Raw genomic sequence first — 19,444 nt, forward strand, 5'->3', positions numbered from 1 at the left:
GCAAAGGCATTTTCCTGCGGAGGCAGCTCGGATGTGAGCTTTGAGGAATGGCAAGCAAACCCCCCTGGTGCCCGCGGGACCGGGGCGCTCGCGGTGCCCCTCATGGGCCGGGCGCCGTGTCGGATGCGCGGTGCCGACGGCTGGGCGGTAGCCGTGCGGGGAACGGCCCGTCCAGAGCTCCGCGATCCGTGTCCAAAGGGAAATCCCTACTTATGCTGACCGCTGGGGCTGCCTTACCTTTCCCTGAAGATGAAGGCGCCAAATTCAAACATCCCACCGCTCCAGCCATCTCTCCGACCTGCTCCTTGTCCCAAGGCACCAGGGGAGGCACCAGAGCCTGGGAGGGTTTTCCATAGGCATGTGCCGGAGATGCGCTCCGCTCCTGGCCCCATCCACCTTAATGAGGCATTTAACTCCCAAACCTGTTTGAGGACGGCGGGGATGTCACCGTGGCAGGGGGAGGCGCAGGCAGCCGTTAACCCCGTCGGCGCCGCTCCGCGTGGTCTGCCCTTGCGCGAGGGATGCTGCGATCCCCCCGGCCGGGGCTGGCGTGGCGCTGGTGTCCCAGCGGAGCCTCGTCCGGCTGAGAGCAGGAAGGGGCCAGGCCACGGCCCGCAGGATGGTTTGTTTTTCCCAAGTTTGCTTTCGTCCCAATGAGACGAAATATATATATAACTTGCTTTCTGGATATAACTTACTTTCTGCCAGAGAGCATGACTACTAAACCACAAATAATGTGTTTTTTTGCTATTTTGCAAGCCTCGTGCTCGCTGGGCCGGCCAGCGTGAACACAGCACACGGAGGTGCATCCCGCCGGCGGGATGGAGATGGCCGGCAGGATCCCTGTGTTTCTAAACCTCGTGCTTCTCCCCAGGCATCGCCTGCCTGGGATCCTCAGTGTATTCCTGCCGCCGGGCACATCTTCTCTGTGCAACTCGCATTTTCCTGTCTGGCCAGGCAGGTCCCTCGTCCCTGCAGCCGCGGCGCACGCCAACCCCAGCTGGGCAGTGAGACCGCGGGCTCCGCGCGGGACAGAGGTGGCTTCCCTCCCCGGAGCCTGTCCCGGGCCCGCCTGGCCGCTCGCAGCCCCGCGGAAGTTTTCTGGAAATGCTTTTTTCATGGGAACGGAACCGAGATTCTCGTCCGATCCTGCGGAGAAGCAGACGGACTAAAGGAGGAGGCGATATCTCTGAATCACAAATTTTACTGCGCCCTGTTCCCATAAACCCGAAGCTGAGTTTCTCAGACGCCTTGAATTTATGATGTTTAGCATGTGCCAGGCCTGAATCTCTTATTGTTCCAGGTAACTTTGCAGTATTTAGGATGACTCAGGAGTTCAATAATGAATTCAGGATTTTAAGTAATCCATCGCTGAAGCTACCCCAGGCTTTCTGCCTCATCAGTGTTGTTCACACAAGGGCAAAAGGCGCTACACCCTTCCCGAGAAGGAAAGGCGGAAATCGCCACTAGAAAAACTGTCTTTTTTAGAAGAATTTTAAATGGTTGTTCATGATAAAAACTATCAACCTGGACACGTGTCACTGATGGGAGAGACTTTGCAGGAACACTGGCAGGCGAATGTCACGTTTCAGTAACTTTGTGCTCAATCGAGTTATATTTTTACTTATTAGAATTGCAGCTAGCAAGTATAAAGTTTGTCCAGGCAGTAAACCTGGTTTCTTGCAGGATTGGCATTGCTTAACAGTATGTAAAAGGCTTTTGCTTTGCTTTGGGAAGCCTTTCAGAGTGAGCCGTGCCGGCGCAGTGCCCAGCTGCAGCACCCGCCGGGCTCCCGCTCCCGGCTCCTCGCGCCGGAGCCAGCAGCAGCGCTGCTCATGTGCAGCCCGTGGCCGGGGTCTCGCTGTTTCCCACACGTCGCGTGGCGTTTTCGGGATACTTCCCGCCACAAAGCGAGTTGCGTTTTGCTCAGCAAACTGCAGTCTGTCTCTGTCCATCTCTGTGTTGCACGCAGAAGTTGAGATGAGGAACAGAAGAACAGTGTTATGTCCCACTTTGCAATATGTGCACTCGCTTTTTTTCCAGCTAGATTTTTTCTGTTTCAATGTTCATAAGAGGCTGCAGCTCATGAAAGTTAGAGTCAAAAAAGGGTCCGTAACAGCTATCTGCATCTGGAAGAAGTTCGTTCGTTAGGTATTCCTGAGCCGAACCAGGTCCCGTATAAAGGAGCAACAAACTGGAAGGGAAGGAGCAACACTACCTAGCTCAGAAATTTGCTCTGATTTCCAGCTCTGCTGTAATCACGACAGTCCACGTCTGTGACTGTGGCTTTCTTTGACTATGCCGGCATTTTTCCCTAAGTCAGTTTTGCCACTGTTGCAAATGGGGCGAATCTGGTGTAACCAGCATCATTATCTGCTGCTGTACTGGTTACGAAGGTGATGGAGGCGGGCGACTGTTTGCTCTGAGCACTTCAGTGCCCTCCGTTAGCGAGGGGCTTTGGGGCAGGCTAAACTGCCTTCTCTTTCTCTTACAGTCTCTAAAGGACTGTCTGCCGATGAAGCTACCTTGGGACACCTGAGGTTCCAGCATTTGCAATTACCTTGCCGCTGCCCGGGAACCTGCCGGCGAATGCCGGTTTCCGAAAGGCCTTTTCACCCGGCACCGCGTGCGCCGTCAGCTCCCGGCCAGCCGGCGCGGGACGGTGGTGCGCGGGGTGTTATCTCTCGGATAACCGGCACTGAGTGGGCACGGCAGCAGCTGCTGGTCCAAGGACGCCGTGCCCGTAGAAGTGGAACATCTTTTTGGGAATGACTTATTTTAAATCAGCCCTTAACCCAGGCTACATAGTGTAAAAGAAAGCGTAAGCGTTTATCTAGGATGTCTGAGGCTGGCAACACAGCTGTGGCGGTTTCTGACGGTAGTGGCGGTGGGGAGGAAGGAAGCAGGCACGATGTGTTTTCCTAAAGGTCGGATCCGTGGCTCTTCCCCGTAGCTTGAGCGCTGGCACCCGCCCCGACAGCCCACGCAGTCAGGAGCGTCGGCCTGGTGCGTCTCCTGGTTCCTTGGGTTGCATTGGCAGGGAGGAACTTTGATGTAGGGAAACACGGTGTCTTTATGCCAAGCACTTGTTTGGGCATTGCCTGGAAGATTATTTAAGCTGAGCTCTGCTCCACGCCTTGGCCTCGCAGGTTCATTTGTCCCACAGCTCGCGCACAGGGGAGTCGCATTTCTCTTCTGGATATTGGATGCATCCCCAAGGAGCTGTTGGTGCGGGTGAGCTGCCCGAGGTCGCCCGGCCCCCCCCCCCCCCCAATCCCAACGCCCCGAGCTGCGCTCTGGGAAGCGGCATCGGAGCCCTCTGAGGTTGCTCGTCCCCTGTCCGGCACAGCCGTCCCTCTCTGCCCTCCGCGGGGGCTTGGAGAGGCATCTCGCGCGGGGACCGGCCCAAGCAGACAGGCTGCAGGAAAGGCTGCGCTGGAGAGCGGCCCCGGGGGTGCGATCAGCGCTGGCAGGCACGCGGCGCAGCAATCCGCACGTGGCCGCGGAGCTTGCTGTCCCGTCGGGTGCTCAGGGCACCGTTATCGCGCCGTTTCCTGCTACGAGGCACCGCTGCTTGGAGAGGAGAGCCAGCGCGGACTGCTCTCGAGCTGGGACCAGCCGGGCTTTGCAGAAAAAGCCCTATTTCTGCAGAGGAGCCCTGGGGCGCTGGGCCTGGTCGCTCAGCACCGCTGAGAGTGCAGCAGCCCTGGGGAGGGCACAGGCAAGTTTCATAATGTCTAGGGATGCCTGCGTGGAAGTAACCCTATGCATTGCTGATTTAGGAAAAGGAAGAAACAGTTATTCAAAAATATATCTTTATTTTTCAGTTTATCATCTATTTAAATAATCCAGTTAAAATATGTTTTATTGCACATTAAAGAATCTTTCTTGATTCTCACTGTTCTATATAAAATAAGTTTATATATAGAGAGAAAGCGAGAGACTGTTACACATGCACATGTACACTCACAAACATCCACACACGCTCCACAAAAGCCCTAAGCAGCCAACCTGGTGTAGGCTACATTCCTCCTCAATATCTATACGGTGTGCTCTAATCTGCTAAAAATAGGCTGTGGCAGGGAAAGGCTGGGAGGAGAATTTGGAGTTAGGGAGGGATTCTGCCACCCAGACCGTGGACGCCTGAAGGCCGAGGCTGTCACGACACGAGCGTGTTTGCGGCCGTGTGCTGCAGCGGTCCCCGCTCCGTGTGCTGCTGCACCGGACACAAACTCCCTTTGCCACGTGAGCTGTGCTGCTGCACTTGTCTGTGCAGCAGCACAGCAAACCTGAGCAGGGAAATGTTTCTGGTGGAAGGTAAGCTACAGTTTTAGGAAGATAAACTACAGCTTTGCTTTGCGTTCAGAGCTGCTGCCATTGCACCCAGCTGGCGTTTCTGCTGCTTGACTGGGAGGTTGCAGAACTGGACCCTGAGTGCTCTTGTTCACGGATGCAAGGCAGGAAATTCCAGTGACGAGGGCTCGCCTCCCTGCTAAGGATGGGCACAGGCAGCAACCTTTAATGACAGGCACGCAAACCCAATGACTGGCTTCGTCTCCGTGGTTGCAGCGCGGGGAGGGTCTGGCTAGGTGGAATTAGCACAGCTCTGCGCACGGGCGGCAGGATATGGGTGTCGACACCGAAGCGTGGACCAGGGCAGAGTGTCACCAAGCTTAACAACACACAGGCGGAGCGGATGTATCCTCCTTCCTTCAGGGCCGTGCGGGGAGCCCAGCGCAGCTCCAGCGACCGCTGCGGCCCTAGTGTGGATACGGCTCTGCCTCGTCCCTGGGCCCCGCAGTGCTGCCGGGGCCCAGCCCGGCGCTGGGAGCTGGTGCCGAAACAGGCGTGCAGGCTGGTGAACTGGGAGGCTGCGGGAAGAAAGTCCTCACCTGGGGCTTGAGCAGGAGGACAAGAATTCACCTCCCTTTGAGGCTTCTGGGAAGTCGGGCGTCCAAGGCCACGCGCTGCTTAATGAGCTACTCTGAGGATATATTTAGTGGCTGGCTTGAGCGATGTTAAATGAAACAAGCTTGCAGAGTATGCAGTTCATTATTGTGCTCCAAATTAGATTTCGTGCACTTTAAAATTACCATTTTGGGATGACTTAGGTTCTTTTACTTGTCTACAAGCAAATCTGTTACTATCCTAACTTTTCATCACAGACTAAAGAGCTCCTCAAACCACTTTGGAATCAGATCACTAATCAAAATTCAAACCAAGAGCTTCTCTCATCCATTTTGTTCTCTTCCCAAAGCTCTGTCTTTCCCCTTCCTACAAATGTCATGCTGCATTCCTGAAAGCCCCGGGTTTTTCCCACAAGTCAAGCCACACAGCAGAGAGCAATTAGCATTAATAGTCAATGTGGCATCAATCTTCTGCTGTGGAGTAATTCCTGCCCACACACAATGGGGTGTGTGCAGTTTGTTGCTAATGTATGCCTCTGTCTGGCAAGACATCCCAGCTCAGTGCCACATCCTGCTCCAGCCATCTCCTGCAATAATTAACTTGAGAATTGATGTTGTTTGAAGTTCCTAATGTCTCTGAGCCCTCGGCTTTTGTGTCCGAGCTTTGCTTAGAGAAGCTCTGACCGCAAGTTCAATCCCTGAATAAGGGTCTGACCCAACAACCCTTCAGTGCTTGCTTGGGTGCGTGCCCTTCACCCCGGACACGTGGGTTCAGCATCCACTTCTTATTTTGGCATCTGAATGAGTGGATAAACAATGCGTCAGTGTTGCCCAACGTCTAGTGTATCAGGCAGCTGTTCTGCGAACGCAGTCTCTAGCTGCAAAGTGCTGTAATTGGGTGGGGGAGTCCTGGGTAGGTGGTTCTCCTGGGGCAGGGGTAAGCGAAGGGCAGTGTTGAAGGTGGGCAGGTCCTCATCGATGCACACGGGGTTATCATGGCCTTGTCTGTCCAGATCACTGGCCTGAGATGGCTTCCCCATCTGTTCTCTTTTTCGGTCATTCCACCATTTCTTTGCCTTTTGCCATTGCCGCCGCATTACGATGGAAAGCGAATCAATGAAGAAAACTTCCACGATCTCGATGACACAAACAACTGAGCAGCTCATCCAAAGGCCCAGCTGGCCTCCAAAGTTGGAAAGAAGAATGACAAGCTAGAAGAGAAGGGAGCGCAAGGTTATCGGCTCCTTTGGGAGCCTGGTAAGTGTCCGTGTATTGCTGTTACTGGTAGCTTCACTAAGCTGGGGCCGCGAGGGAAGCGCTACAGAATACCGCGGGCCCTTCCTCTGCCGTTTCCATTATCCTCTCTTGCTCTGCTCTGCTTCAACAGGAAGCTAATTCTATGTTTATTCCAGGTAGCCTGCAGGCTACCCACATGACTTGGGACTAAATAGTTGGAAAAGCTGCTCTGGATAAAAGACTGCAAAGGGCAGGACTGGAAGCCCCAGGGTGCATCATCTGTGGATGGTTTCCTGCCTCTGCCTGGATGGGACCACTTCTGTGGCTAAATGAAAATTTCCAGCCTGTCAAAGAGGAAGAGGCACATTTTCCTGATCCTGAGCACACAGGAATCACTGCATTTACTTACTGTGTTGGCAGGATTCTCTGAAATGAATCTCTCATTCAGGTCTTTGTAAAACACCATGACATTTGCTAGGTCCGTTCTGAGAAGGGAAGCAGAAGGCAGGTGGAGGGTTTAGTAAAACAATAACATGAAACATACTGAAAAACTATGCAAATAACCAGTTGGACCAGTAGGGCTGGGCCGCTCTAAGGGAGCTTTTTCCCCAATTGCCATCATTAGGGCTGCTGAGATTATATCTGAGCTTGAGGTGCAGGCTAGAAATACATAAATGGAAACTTACTTGTTTAACTTCTTGTTGATTTTCTGCCCCTTGTCCCAAGAGAGAACTCGAAGCATCCAGTCCTGGAAAAGTTAAAGAAAATAATGTTATACCTGTGAGTGCTTGTGTAGAAATTCCCTGGAAAGGGAGGTCACACTTCATACCTATTTAGACCAGGTTTGGCTCCAGAATGAAATGCATGTGACGGGCAGCTGTCCCCAAGAGGATCTCCCAGCCCACGAGCCAAATTATAGCTTAGATGATGAACTTGTTTGGGGGAACCTTGGAGATGGAGGCTTCTCACACTACAGACTGATTCTCTGAGAGAAGCATCAGAGAGGCACTAACAAATATATCAGGGCCCCCTTGCTTCTGCATTGAGTCTCTGGGTTTATTTAGCGCTTCCATATTGCCATGTTGCTCTGGCTGAGCAACCTGCATCCAAACAACGAGAGCTGCTTCCACCAGGCTGCTGAGGATCCCTGCGAGGTGAGAGCAGCAGGGCTGGCAGCACCCTCCAGCAAAGGGAGAAATGGTCTGACAAAGTCTCCTGGGCTGAGGCCCCCGAGGGGAGGGAGCTGGGAATACTCCCTGGACCCTGCCTGGGAGATGTCAGCCTGAGCAAAATTGGGAACTGACCTCAGACACTGTAGACGGCCACTGGGCGATGCTGGTGGTGAGGGCCCATTCCTTGAAGCTGGAGAGAAAGGCAGGTTGTTAGCTGTAAGCATGAACTCCTGCATGCGCAGCATTTTCTTTCTAGTGTTGGGCAGGACTTACCTGCAGGCATCTTTGCAAATTTGCTGACAGCCCAACTGCTCCTTCACAAATTTTTCATGCAGTCTGTAGTAGCAGTACACTGCAACAAGAGAACAAGGTGTGCGTTTGAGAAGCCAGAAGGAGAAGCAATGATCTTTTGCTGCCTGTGCTGGAGTGGGGCTGCTGGGATGTAGATGGCCTGTGTGCCTCAGGCCTTAGCTTTCACCTACGTGATGGGGATAACAAGATTTCCCCTATGAATATTGCAAAATCCTCTGGGTAGTGGTTGTCACTCGCTATACGCATGCAGGATTGCCTCACACAGTCAAGTTCTCAACTCAGCACTTCTGTGATGTGCACACATAACAAGCACATAGAAAAACTACCAGGGACAAGCTGCTTTAAAGGAGAAAGGCAGTTTCCAGGCTTCGTGATATGAGGCATTAGGTGAGCTAAGGCAGATCCCCTCTATTTCTGGTCAGCTGTGCACCTGAGGTGACAATCTGATGGCAGCCCGGTTTGTGACGCCTGGGGACGGTGCTGTGAAGGGACATGGCTGGCAGCAGGGTGCTTGCTGACTGAAGGAAGTGCAGTGTGGGAGGTGTTTGAATGACTGGGAACTTACTCCAGTTGGGGTTTTTCTTGTAGTTGCAGTACTCTGCCCCAGCAGGTAAGGGCTGTGCATACTGGGCACAGCCGCAGGAGTCTACCATGGCCTTCTGGAAACAGGAGTGCAGGCAAATCTGGAGGGAGATAAACCAAGAGCTGGGCATCCAAGAAACACATATTGCTGCATTCTGCCTCCCCAGTCATTTCTGGAGCTCCAAGCTCCAGACTCCCCTCCACCTAAAAATGTTCTGTTTATTACTAGTAGCAAGGAGATGAAAACCTCTTTCCCCCAGGACTTCAGGCTCCGTTCCCCGAAATATAAACAATTACAGGCAGAAAGTGCCATGGAAGGTAAAGATTGTAGCACGAGAAATAAAAATGCAACTCCTTCTGAGTGGGGGCTTCTGTGAATGCTCGCCATTTCCTTCATAGTCCTCAAAAGCTTCAATATTGTAGTTGTTCTTCCTGTGGCCAAGGAAAAGGTACTTCTAATCCACGAATCAACAACTAGGTGTGGGAAAGTGACTCACTAGTGAAAACGTTCACAGGTTCAACTAATTTGTGTTGGTGCATGTTTGGAGGCTGGGAATTGTTCGGATTAACAGGGCAGTGGACTTGATGTTTTGTGCTAAAATGATTAGTCAGTTGGAACAAGCAGGAACCAAACTTTTATTCTAGAATTTCCAGTAGTCAAGTCTTTTGTTCCCAGTCCCAGCCCTCCTGAGCCCTGAGTTTCAGTGGAATACTTTTATTAAAAACCTGGGATAATGGCCATGTGATCTTACCTGGCACTACATCACAGCAGATTTCATTTATAATAGCCCATAAAATAAAAATCCACCTAAGCACAGGATTTAGAGAAGGCAGAAGCTAGTATAATTATGGTTCTTCAGACGGAGGGTGCCAGAACAACTGACACTCTCCAAGAGGACCCAATTACAGAAACCATGCAAAATTAGTGGAAACTTACTCTGTAAACATCCTGCTATCTGGATACTGATTAGATGGTATCTGTTATTCTTGGAGTCCTAAAGGTCACAATTTCTGGCTTCAAGGGTTACTAAGCTGCAACATTTACTTGGCCAATATTTTCCAGTCTCACATTGCTTGAAAATTGCCTAATGAGCTAATGTTCTCTCTTTATCTAACAAAGTGCCTAAGGGAACTTCAAACATCAACCACTTAGGAATAAAACTTGGATTTTAAAAAGTGCTGTGGTATTTTACATCAGTGATTAAAAACAGTGACCCTGTGCCTGGACTGTTAACAGTCTCAGATCCTGAACTACAGACTATCGTAAAGCTTTTTAGGAAGGTAGTTTTCAAGTGACTGAAAAAAAACCAAATGCAACAGAGATTTACCTGGAGTGAGTAGCTCTTGTTATAGAGATTTTCCACTGGTATGTCAGCACCAGTCTCTGTGCAGTCACTGTAGGGTTTGCTGAGCTTGCGAGACCGAGTCTAAGAATCAGAAAAGAATAAATCTTGGTTTGGGATATCACAGAGGAACCAAAGGATTTAATAGTATGGTAGTTCATTACAATTCCAAAACTGTAAGTAATGGAGCAGGTTTGAACTGTATCTTTACCTTTTACCATCTCAAATGATTTGTCAATCCCTTGTCAAAACAAGAGGTCTTTTTTGGTTTAGTATCCATTTCCCCAAACACTGCTGTAGCTGGATTATCTGGTGTCTTTGCTGAAAACCTCTGCAGGGGTGCTGAGATTGTATAATCGTAATAATGAGGATTTTTTTTAAAGCAGAGTAATTCATAAGTATTCTTTCTCTCATTGCAAAGTCCTAGTGACGATGCATCATTTACCTGGTGGAGAAACAATCTGGCGGGTTTTTTGCTGTGAAGACCTGCACTGTTCTGAGCTGCTGTTGTGCTGGCTGCTCCTGTTCTGTGGATAAAACAGCACTTCAGGCTTTACTAGTGCTCAACAGCACCTCTCTAAAATCACTCTAAACAAAATGTTTGTATCTCCTTCAGGACTTTTTCCATGAACTGCTTTGACCCTTCCTCTCCTTCGAATACTAACAGCTTTTCCTGTTCCGCAATCTCTGCTTGGAGAAAAGAGTTCTGAAATGAGAGCTCCCCGATCCACAAGGCCCGATTCAGTTTACACTGTCTGCTTCCTACGAGTTGCCTTGCCCCACTCAGCCCAAACTCTTACTATCGTTCTGCAGAATTTACCCCTTTAAAACAAAAAGACTGTTGCATGTATGGTGCAAGTCAGTTCTTTTAGAAAGATGCTCAAATTGCTCTTTGGAGGGAACACAGAAATATGTGACATCAACATTAGAGATGGAGGAACTTCTGAAAACTGAATGAAACCAGCTTTTGTTATTCTTTTAACTTCTGTGGACAATCTAATGCTGGGATACCTGCCTCAGAGAGCCTGCTGCTATATCTTCTGGCAGATGATAGATCCTTTGTATAGAATTTTTTGCCATGGCATACGCTCCTGCAAAAGCATACTTGTTCATTCAGGTACTGAAATAATTTCCAAACTAAATATTTAACTAAAGCACTGAAACTCCTACCAAGTAATGCCTTGTTTGCATTCCAGACGTCTTGGAATATTTTTGGAGTGGGGAGGGAGTCCTAGTACACAGCAGAAATACATGAACGATAACCTAAACACTGATGCTTGCATTTGAAAAACAGGAATTGCCATATTCAAGCCTACTGTGTGCAGTGTTGTGTGTGGCACATGTCCACTGTGCCTCCGACACATATTTGGATGCAGGCACAGGGACTGATCGGGACGCTTGGTTGTGTAGCCCTGTCCTGACAATCACCACTCTCCCTGCTAAGCCCTCTAGGAGTCGTCTTTTAGTGCCAATGCAGTGATCACCAACATGCAGGCTTTTGCTTTAGGTCCAGAAATTGAGTCCAGCTTCTATTTTAGCTGATATGTTAAGATGCAGTCATGCCAAATCTCTTAAACATAGCTACCAAGATATGTTCAATCTTGTTTTTTATATTGTATGCAACAGTTCAAATCTACTCTGCCAAGAAAATATTAAATTAAACATTGAGACTCTATCTGCAGTGACTTTCTACTGTATGGTATAATAGTTATAAAAAAATACACTTCTGTGAGACTTTGCCTCCTCTCCACCCTTTTTGTTCTGATACCTTTTATTCACTTTTTGTTTGTCAGGTAGCATTTATCCCTGCTGTTAGACCCAGCAGTTGGTGCTGCAGTTTTCCAGACAGCTGGAAGATATTTAGCTGTTTGCACATTTAAAACTGTCAGCCCTGTTTTTAATGTCTTTTCTAATGCATGGACTATCTAGACCTGGCACACCCAGCCAGGACAGATAAGGAAGTTAGCTGATGCATCTGATCCAACCATCAGTAAAGAAATGGCAAAACTAAATTGCTCACTTAACAGCCCATCCAGATGAAAGGGGAAAGTTTGCCTTGCCTGCTGGCACTGCTTTCACTTCTCTACAAGGAAAGAAGCCCCTTGGGTCAAATGCCTTGTCTGCACTACACTAATTGGGGATGTCTGGAGCACCACACTCCAGCCCTTCCCACCCTCGCTGACAGCAGCGGCAGGTCACTTCATTGAGCTGGCAAAGGCAGCAAGCTACTGCCTGCACGATTTTCCTTACAGCCAGGATAGTGAGAAATCAAACAGAATGAGACTCTCTTATACCCACAGAACAGTTACGTGGGTTGTGCTTTAGTCGTCTCTATAGACCTGACTCTAATATGAGTTACCTACAGTTTGATCTCTTCTCTTCTGATCTGAGAATGTGTGTGGGATGCGAACACATCCACATATTGCAAAAGCGAAACAGGGCATTTCACAGAGCCTCTGTGGTTACAGATTTTGCTGTGAAAAACAAAAAATCCTCAGGAAAGCCAAGGGGTAGGAGAAAAGGGAGAAGAAACAAGATCCTCAGTAGCTCTTTGGTTTTTAAAGACCTGTTTTTCCAACAGCCCCATAGCAAGGGAAAACAGTTCAGAAAAGGGCTACCACAGGATTTTCCCCAGGGCACTTCAGATGTACAAGTGTGAGATATTAGATGCTTTTCCAACTCCTGGCTACTGTTCGTACATCATACAGACCATATTTATATCTGTTTCATGCAAATGGTGCTGTGCACCTTGAACCAAGATTGCCGTCACTCACAAAGTGCATCCCTATGGAGGTTGCTGCTGCTGTCTCGATTTCCGTGCCGATGTCTTCAATGAAGGGATATTCGTTTTGGTCATGGACAATGATCTTGGCCCCCGTTGATGTCACCAGGAAAGGGTTGTAGTCTGCTTCACCTATATACAGAACAACCTGCAGTCCTGAAGAACAGAGACATGGCAGGAGCAGAGTTACACCAGAGCCATTTTTTCTAATCAAGGAGGGCAGCACAGTTTACTTAATATTATCTAGCCTTAAGTAGAACTGTAACACCCAGTGATGCCTTTGCAATGCTAAACTGAGATGCTTGCAGCAAGTAATGTCCCTCTGCAGACCCTAGCACAACAAATAATAAATGTCTCTTTAGAATGTAGCTGAAACTTATTTTTAAATGTTATATAACCGGGAAGCAGTGATTTCAGATGGAAAACATTAGTGATGCAATGATATTATCTTTGTATTCTCTGGCAATAATTTGCACTAGTTCAAACAAGCATTTCCCCAATCAGATCGTACATCTAGAGCCAACACGTCAATCACTCTCCAGTAGGATCCAGTTCCCTGAACTGCTTGTTATCTAATAGTTCCTCTACAAACTCAGTTTCCTTACCGTACTCACTGCCTCCTGTGGAGGTGCTCAGGATTGTCCCATTTTCTCCACTGTTGAAGGTGTAGCAATTGCCATGCAGTGGATGATGGAAACGAGTGAAGTGCCTAAAAGAAATCAAATATTGTTACATTGCCCTCTGCAGTTTTAACTGTCTGCGGCAGAGACTTAGTGGAATTGGATATTTTCTTTCTGACAGAGACTTAGCAGGATTGTATTTTTTCTTTTTGGCAGGCACTTTATTTGCTGAAAAGTGTGGGTTTTTTTTTCTCAATATCTTGAAACTAGGTGGAAATATGACCTGTTTTAATAGCATCAGGAAATGAAAAGTTTAGAAGTATTTCATGTGGGAACGGGGACGTAGAGGGTGGGGGAAGCAGATTTACAAAACTAACAGGGAAGTGGTGGTGGCGAGGGGGGACAGAGTGGCCCCAAGTGTCTAAAGGAACATGAATCCTCATTTTTTCAGAAACACTGCCTTAGCCACTGTCATTTAGGGGAGGCTGAGGAAACACCCTGATGATTTAAGCACATTTATTCTTACCTGTGAACCACCCCTCCCATCCAAGCAAAAGTCTTTATGCCAAGAAAATTTGTGATGCATTTGCACTATTACAGACACAAGCAAATGCTTGCAGTAAAGATTCAGCTATACCTGCTAAGCCGGGAGTTACAGTGCAGTTTGTTTTGCACGTGACAGTTGGGAAGTTGCTAAACCCATGTAAAAATGCAATTTTATGCCCACAGCTGCATGGGAGAACTCTGCTGTCAATCCCAGTATTACAGAATGATTCTCCTGCTACCAGTACACACGGAATTGCATTGCCAAAATCACAGGCAGGTAGATCTCACTCTGTCAAGAAAATAAGGATTTCTCTGAAATGTGGACAGTGCAACACTAAGACAAATGAGATTAAAGAACGTAATTAAACTGCACGAAGCTCTGAATGTTTATTTTCATTTAAAAATGGAAGTGGTACTTGCTGGAATTCAGCAAATAGCAAATGCTCAGTTCCTACATACTGTATATTTAGTAACAAGCTGTTAAACTAGCAGGTATTTTCTGTGCACTGACCTTTTGTCACAAGACAGGCCGTCAAAGAAACATGTCAGTAGAAGGTCGTCGGCAGAATAGCTCAATTTTTCTTTAGTCTCCAAGGGAATTTGTGCCATGATGTTCATGTAATGCAGCTTGTACCATTCTTGGATAGCATTAACACCAGAACTGAATGTATAAAGGGCACATTCGCTGCTGTTGTTTGCATCGCACTAGTAATTACAAAAAGGAAAAAGCATTCTCTTCAGATGAAAAGAAATGACGTATTCTATCAAGTATGTGTGATATAGTTTCTTTTCCCCAGTAATAATCAAGTATGAAGTTATAGTGGCAGCAAGGGGACAAATGGGCACCAAAAACCTTTCATTCGGGGCTAAAAATCAGGGTCAAATGTTTCAGGCTCAAAGGAAAAGATCACGGGTGGCACTAAGCCTATTTTGGCTTGGCTTCAGGAAGGCATTTCTCTTCTGGAGAGTTGCAGATGAATCTGCAGGCAGCCATGGACACATGGCAAAACGGACAAAAGAGTATATGGAGTTTTATTCACCATAATGCCATCTATGCAAGCAAGAAAACTGGTGTGTGTGACACCAACCCAAACACCCATCCCTTGCCCCTGCAAGGAACTTGCTGGCCAAGGAAGAGTGACACTTACCAGCTGAAAGCCGATGATATCATTTGAATCCCCGGAGTTTACTATGGATGAATCTTTGTGAAAGACACTGCCCTCAATTTTCCTCTTCTGGCCACTGTGAAGGTTGGTAACTGTCTTAGGGAAGTCTTCAAATTTCAGCAGTGGAATCTGTTTGAAGAATTCACTCCCTGTTGCGTTCCCATCACCAACTGAACGACGCACCTTGGATTTGCCCTCTGAAAATCCATAGAAAGTCTCCAAAGCATTTTTTGTCTCTTTGTCCAATTCAGATAAATAGTCTTTCATTGCACTGTACCTGCATTAGAGAAAATGCGATATAAAACTATGTGTCATTCATCTCATCTAACCACTTAATTGCAGTATTTTGTCCACTGCACTGTGAAACTAATCACCCGGGACAGAATTTTTTGTCGCAGACTGACCGTCAATTCTTTCCTTCTTAGTATTATATGAATTAAATCAGTGTGGGCAGGCACAGTTATGCCCACTGAGGGATCTCAGAGAAAGGACCATCATAAGCAAAATAGACTGAGCTACGGAGAAAGTGCTCACAGACTCCCAAAACTCCTCGAAGGTTTTGTTAGTAAGCCCAAGGATACAGTGCATGTTCCAGGGTATTACCACAAGGAGAAGAATTGTAAAACACAGGAGAGATCAAAGAGGCAGACAGGAAATGTAAAAGGACTCAAGTGGGAAAATGAGACTACTACATCTGTGGCAATACCATCTAAGACACAGATTCCTAGAGACAAGAGGGACCCAGAGAGTTGAAATGCCTGGAGGGACTGAGATGGACAGCTGACAGCAGAACAGACATCAATGTAAAGTGTAATTAGGCAGGAAAAAACAGCTTAATTGTTGATTGTTAATGCCAAAGCATCCTATAAGAAAAAAACAGGTGACAGATGTCCCCTTGCCGTTCTTCAGGAGACAGGTGTTGTTTATAATCCTTGAAACTCTAGCCCTGGGGAAAAAAGAGAATTTAAAGGCAACCACAGAAATGATCAGGGTCTGCCTTGAGCTGAAAGCTAAATAGCCCTAGCAGGCAGTAAGTGAAGGATGTGATTATAATCCACAAGTGTCTGAAGAGCATTAGTGCAGAGGTAGGTACATTACTCAAAGTGCTGTAGAGGGAAAACTAACAGTAAGGAAAGGCTGCTAAAGAGCAGCACCGCAGAGCAGCAAGAAAAGACCACTGAAGAGGTTTGGTGCTAGGATAATTAAGAGAAGATGAATTTAGATGAGAATTGCCTGCATGGGTCCCCGAAAGCACGCCCGTTTCTGGCTGTGAGGGACCGGTTCTCCCCCCTCTCGTGGACGAAGCAGGCTTGCCAGAACGGGGAAACCTCCCAGGATCCATATGTCTTACTTGTAGGGGTTGATGTTGCAAATAGTGACGGCAGGGAAGGGCAGCTTCTGGAACTGGACCGTGACGGACACTGAAGCGCTGTAATAGTTCATGAGGAGCTCAGCACACTGCCACAGGATCAGTCCAACAGCGCTCAGAGTTAGCAAAATCCAGATGAACCTGCGCAAGCGTCCCCTGGACACCACAATGCGCCGACAGCCGTGCGTGTTGGTGTTCAAACAGTACCACTTCATCAGCTCGCTGAGCGTTGGCGCTTGGGGGCCCGTCACTGGCAAAGTCTTCTTAATCTTGGCCGTGATCTTCTTCCCAGGAGCCATGGCACAGGCTGCAGCTGGAGAGAGACAAGGCGCCTGAGAACTGCTGGCAACTGCCGGCCACGTCCCTAGAGGAGGCAGAGCGGAGACATGCACACACGGCACAGGCAATCGCCGCCCGCCTATCTCCCGAGCGCCTCTGTTTCGGCAAAGCGGCAGCCGGCCCGGCCAGGCCAACACCCCCGGGTACAATCCTGCGAACAGGAGCTGGGTGCGGGTGAGCAAGTCTGCGATGAACGTGCGGGATACGAAGCGGGACCTCCACGCTCGCGATCGCTCCTGCGGTGACACGCAGCCCCAGGCCCAGCCCAGCGCCTCCCAGGTGACGACGTTTCTGGGCTGGGGCTGGGCGTGCGGAGCTGCAGGTGCGAGAGCTGCGCTGGCGGGCAGCCTGCGGCGTGGGGAACCGTGCGGCACCCCGAGACGCCCAGGCACCGCAGCACGCTGTCGCCTCCGTTCCTGCAGCTCCCTGAGGCCGTCCCGCCGTGTTTCTGAGTACTTTACAGCCAGAAGCTGTCGCTGCCCCATTTAGGTGACAACTGCACAGCTCCTGCACCGACGGGACGGGCTCTGCGCCGAGCCGCTTCCCCTCGAGCTGCAGCCGGAGGAAAGCCGCAGAGCAGCCCAAATCCAGCGAGTCCAGCGAGACGCGGCCATTTCCAGCGATTTTAAAAGCCGGAAAAGAGCGTTTTCCAGGTGGAATCGCATCTCGTAGGTGAGCCCGTGGCTGCGGCGGACCCAGCTCCCCGCGGAGCCGACGGGCCCGCGCCGTGCCCGCCCCGGCCCCGGCCCCGGCCCCCGCCCGCCTCACCTCGGCCGCCCGCCGGGCCCGACGGGGCCATTCTGCGCTCCCGGCCCCGGCGCCGCTGCCGATGGCGATGGCGATGGCGCGGCGGGCGGCCGCCCCCGCACCTACCCCGCCGCCCGCCTCCGGCCCGGGCCCGCCCCGGCCCCGCCGCCCGCCCGCTCCGCCCGGCCCCGCTCCGCCCTTCTCCGCCCCTCTCCGCTCCGCGGGCGCGCAGCGCCGCCAGCCGGCGGGCGGGGGGCCCCGGCGGCGGCCCCGGGCGAGGTTGGGGGGGTCCGGGCTGCTGTCGGGGGTCTCCGTGCAGTGTTGGGGGTCTCCGTGAGGCTGTTGGAGGTCTCCCTGCGCTGTTGGGGGGTCTCTGTGTGGCTGTTGGAGGTCTTCGTGTGGCTGTCAGGGGTCTCTGTGCGGTGTTGGGGTCTCTGTGTGACTGTCTGGGGGGCTTCGTGCAGCTGTTGGAGGTCTCCGTGCAGTGTTGGGGTCTCTGTGAGGCTGTTGGAGGTCTCTGTGTGGCTGTCTGGGGGGCTTTGTGCAGCTGTTGGAGGTCTCCATGCAGTGTTGGGGTCTCTGTGAGGCTGTTGGAGGTCTCTGTGCGGCTGTCTGGGGGGCTTTGTGCAGCTGCTGGAGGTCTCCATGCAGTGTTGGGGTCTCAGTGCAGCTGTTGGAGGTCTCCGTGCAGTGTTGGGGTCTCTGTGAGGCTGTTGGAGGTCTCTGTGTGGCTGTCTGGGGGGCTTTGTGCAGCTGTTGGAGGTCTCCATGCAGTGTTGGGGTCTCAGTGCAACTGTTGGAGGTCTCCGTGCAGTGTTGGGGTCTCTGTGAGGCTGTTGGAGGTCTCTGTGTGGCTGTCTGGGGGGCTTTGTGCAGCTGTTGGAGGTCTCCATGCAGTGTTGGGGTCTCAGTGCAGCTGTTGGAGGTCTCCGTGCAGTGTTGGGGTCTCTGTGAGGCTGTTGGAGGTCTCCGTGCGGCTATCCTGGGGACTCTGTGTGGTGTCGGGGGTCTCCGTGCGGGCGGGCGCTTCAGCTCCAGCTCTTCTGCTCGGATCGCAGGTACTTCGGAGGGGAGACCTCCTCCGCTGTGTGTGTGGCAGTGGGCCTCTGTCACCTCCCTGGACTGGGAGGCATCCGTGGGTTGAAGCCACCATTGTCTTCTCGGCCCTGGTCTGAAACTTGTGCGTGTCACTTGAATCTGCACAAAATGCCGAGATGAGGCCATGAAACTGCGGGGCAGGAGGAGAGCCTGGGTGGGACGGAAAAATAGAGAAAGGAAGGCTGTGAGGAGAGGATGCAGTAGAACAGCAACAGGGACGGGAGGGCGGAGAGGGTTATGGAGAGCGGAATGGCAGGTGCCCGCAGTCAGGATTAGCAGAAAATACAACGCAGCTCAAGTTCAGACAAGAAGCAGGCTCATCCGTGAGTTTGTTTCATGGATACCTGACATCAGATTTACACTACAATAGCTTACGGTACTCGCTGGGATTGGAAGAGGGGGTTTCCCACGCTGTAATTCAAGGTAAATGTGGGCTATTAGCATTATTTCTAATGTTTTTATTATTAATTATATCTCATGACAGCAAAGTCACTTCTTATCCACGATTTTTGTCGTCTGCTGGGATTGCCAGACTGGTGTGACATTAGTCAGTGATGGAGCACAGCCACTGGTGACGCCACGGCAGCCGGTGGCAGGCTGGACAGCGGTGACAGGCAGCGGCAGCTCTGCGGCTGAGGCGCACGGGGACATTTCGTCGGAATGAGCACGGTCATGGGTGGCAGCCTGCGGAAGCAGTCTGTCCCAGCTGATGGGAATACTGTCCCCGAGGGGTTGTGGGGGGACCCCGGCTGTAAGTGACCGAGTGGAGTCATGATGGACCATGGTCACTGGTGACTGAAGGGGGAAGTGAGGAACTGTGGCCACTGGTGACTGAGGGGGACACGAGGGACCATGGCTGCTGGTGACTGAAGGGGATTGTGAGGGACCATGGCTGCTGGTGACCAAGAGGGTTTTGAGGGGCCGCGGCCGCTGGTGACCAAGGGGATTGTGAGGGACCATGGTCACTGGTGACTGAAGGGAGAAGTGAGGAACCACAGCTGCTGGTGACCAAAAGGTATGTGAGGGACCATGGTTTCTGGTGACCGAGGGGGGACGTGAGGGACCACGGCCGCTGGTGACTGAAGGGGACATGAGGGATCATGGCCGCTGGTGACCGAGGGGCTGCGAGAGGCGGCCCCGCTGGTGGCTGCGCGGCCGGCGGCGCCCCCGGGCGGGCCGCGGGCTCCCGCGCGCACCGCTGCCGCCTCCGCCTCCGCCGGGCGGG

The 19,444-nt window shown here is 50.7% G+C and overlaps 1 protein-coding gene across 1 annotated transcript; it reads right to left on the minus strand.

Annotated features, from left to right (window-relative positions):
• Positions 1 to 3,842: 3,842 nt before the first annotated feature.
• SCNN1G (sodium channel epithelial 1 subunit gamma) lies at positions 3,843 to 16,399 on the minus strand. Its single transcript, XM_013944740.2, has 12 exons — positions 16,018 to 16,399; positions 14,649 to 14,943; positions 14,012 to 14,205; positions 12,940 to 13,043; positions 12,327 to 12,490; positions 9,538 to 9,636; positions 8,193 to 8,310; positions 7,589 to 7,667; positions 7,448 to 7,505; positions 6,830 to 6,891; positions 6,553 to 6,628; positions 3,843 to 6,118 (listed from the first exon to the last, which is right to left on the minus strand). The coding sequence occupies exons 1-12, from the start codon at positions 16,332 to 16,334 to the stop codon at positions 5,729 to 5,731; spliced, it is 1,956 nt and encodes a 651-aa protein (XP_013800194.2). The 5' UTR covers positions 16,335 to 16,399; the 3' UTR covers positions 3,843 to 5,728.
• Positions 16,400 to 19,444: the final 3,045 nt, after the last annotated feature.

This window comes from Apteryx mantelli, chromosome 16 (assembly GCF_036417845.1).
Source record: "Apteryx mantelli isolate bAptMan1 chromosome 16, bAptMan1.hap1, whole genome shotgun sequence".
In the NCBI taxonomy this organism is placed as follows: Eukaryota; Metazoa; Chordata; class Aves; order Apterygiformes; family Apterygidae; genus Apteryx; species Apteryx mantelli.

What these genes read in the sequence shown, in the direction of transcription:
- SCNN1G (XM_013944740.2), bottom strand. Translation starts at nt 16,334, where the DNA reads ATGGCTCCTGGGAAGAAGATCACGGCCAAGATTAAGAAGACTTTGCCA. An exon ending in CCTCCATAGGGATGCACTTT is followed by an intron (nt 9,637 to 12,326) that starts GTGAGTGACGGC and finishes TCTGATTCTTAG; the next exon opens with ACTCGGTCTCGCAAGCTCAG. An exon ending in ATCAACAAGAAGTTAAACAA is followed by an intron (nt 6,629 to 6,829) that starts GTAAGTTTCCAT and finishes TTCCCTTCTCAG; the next exon opens with AACGGACCTAGCAAATGTCA.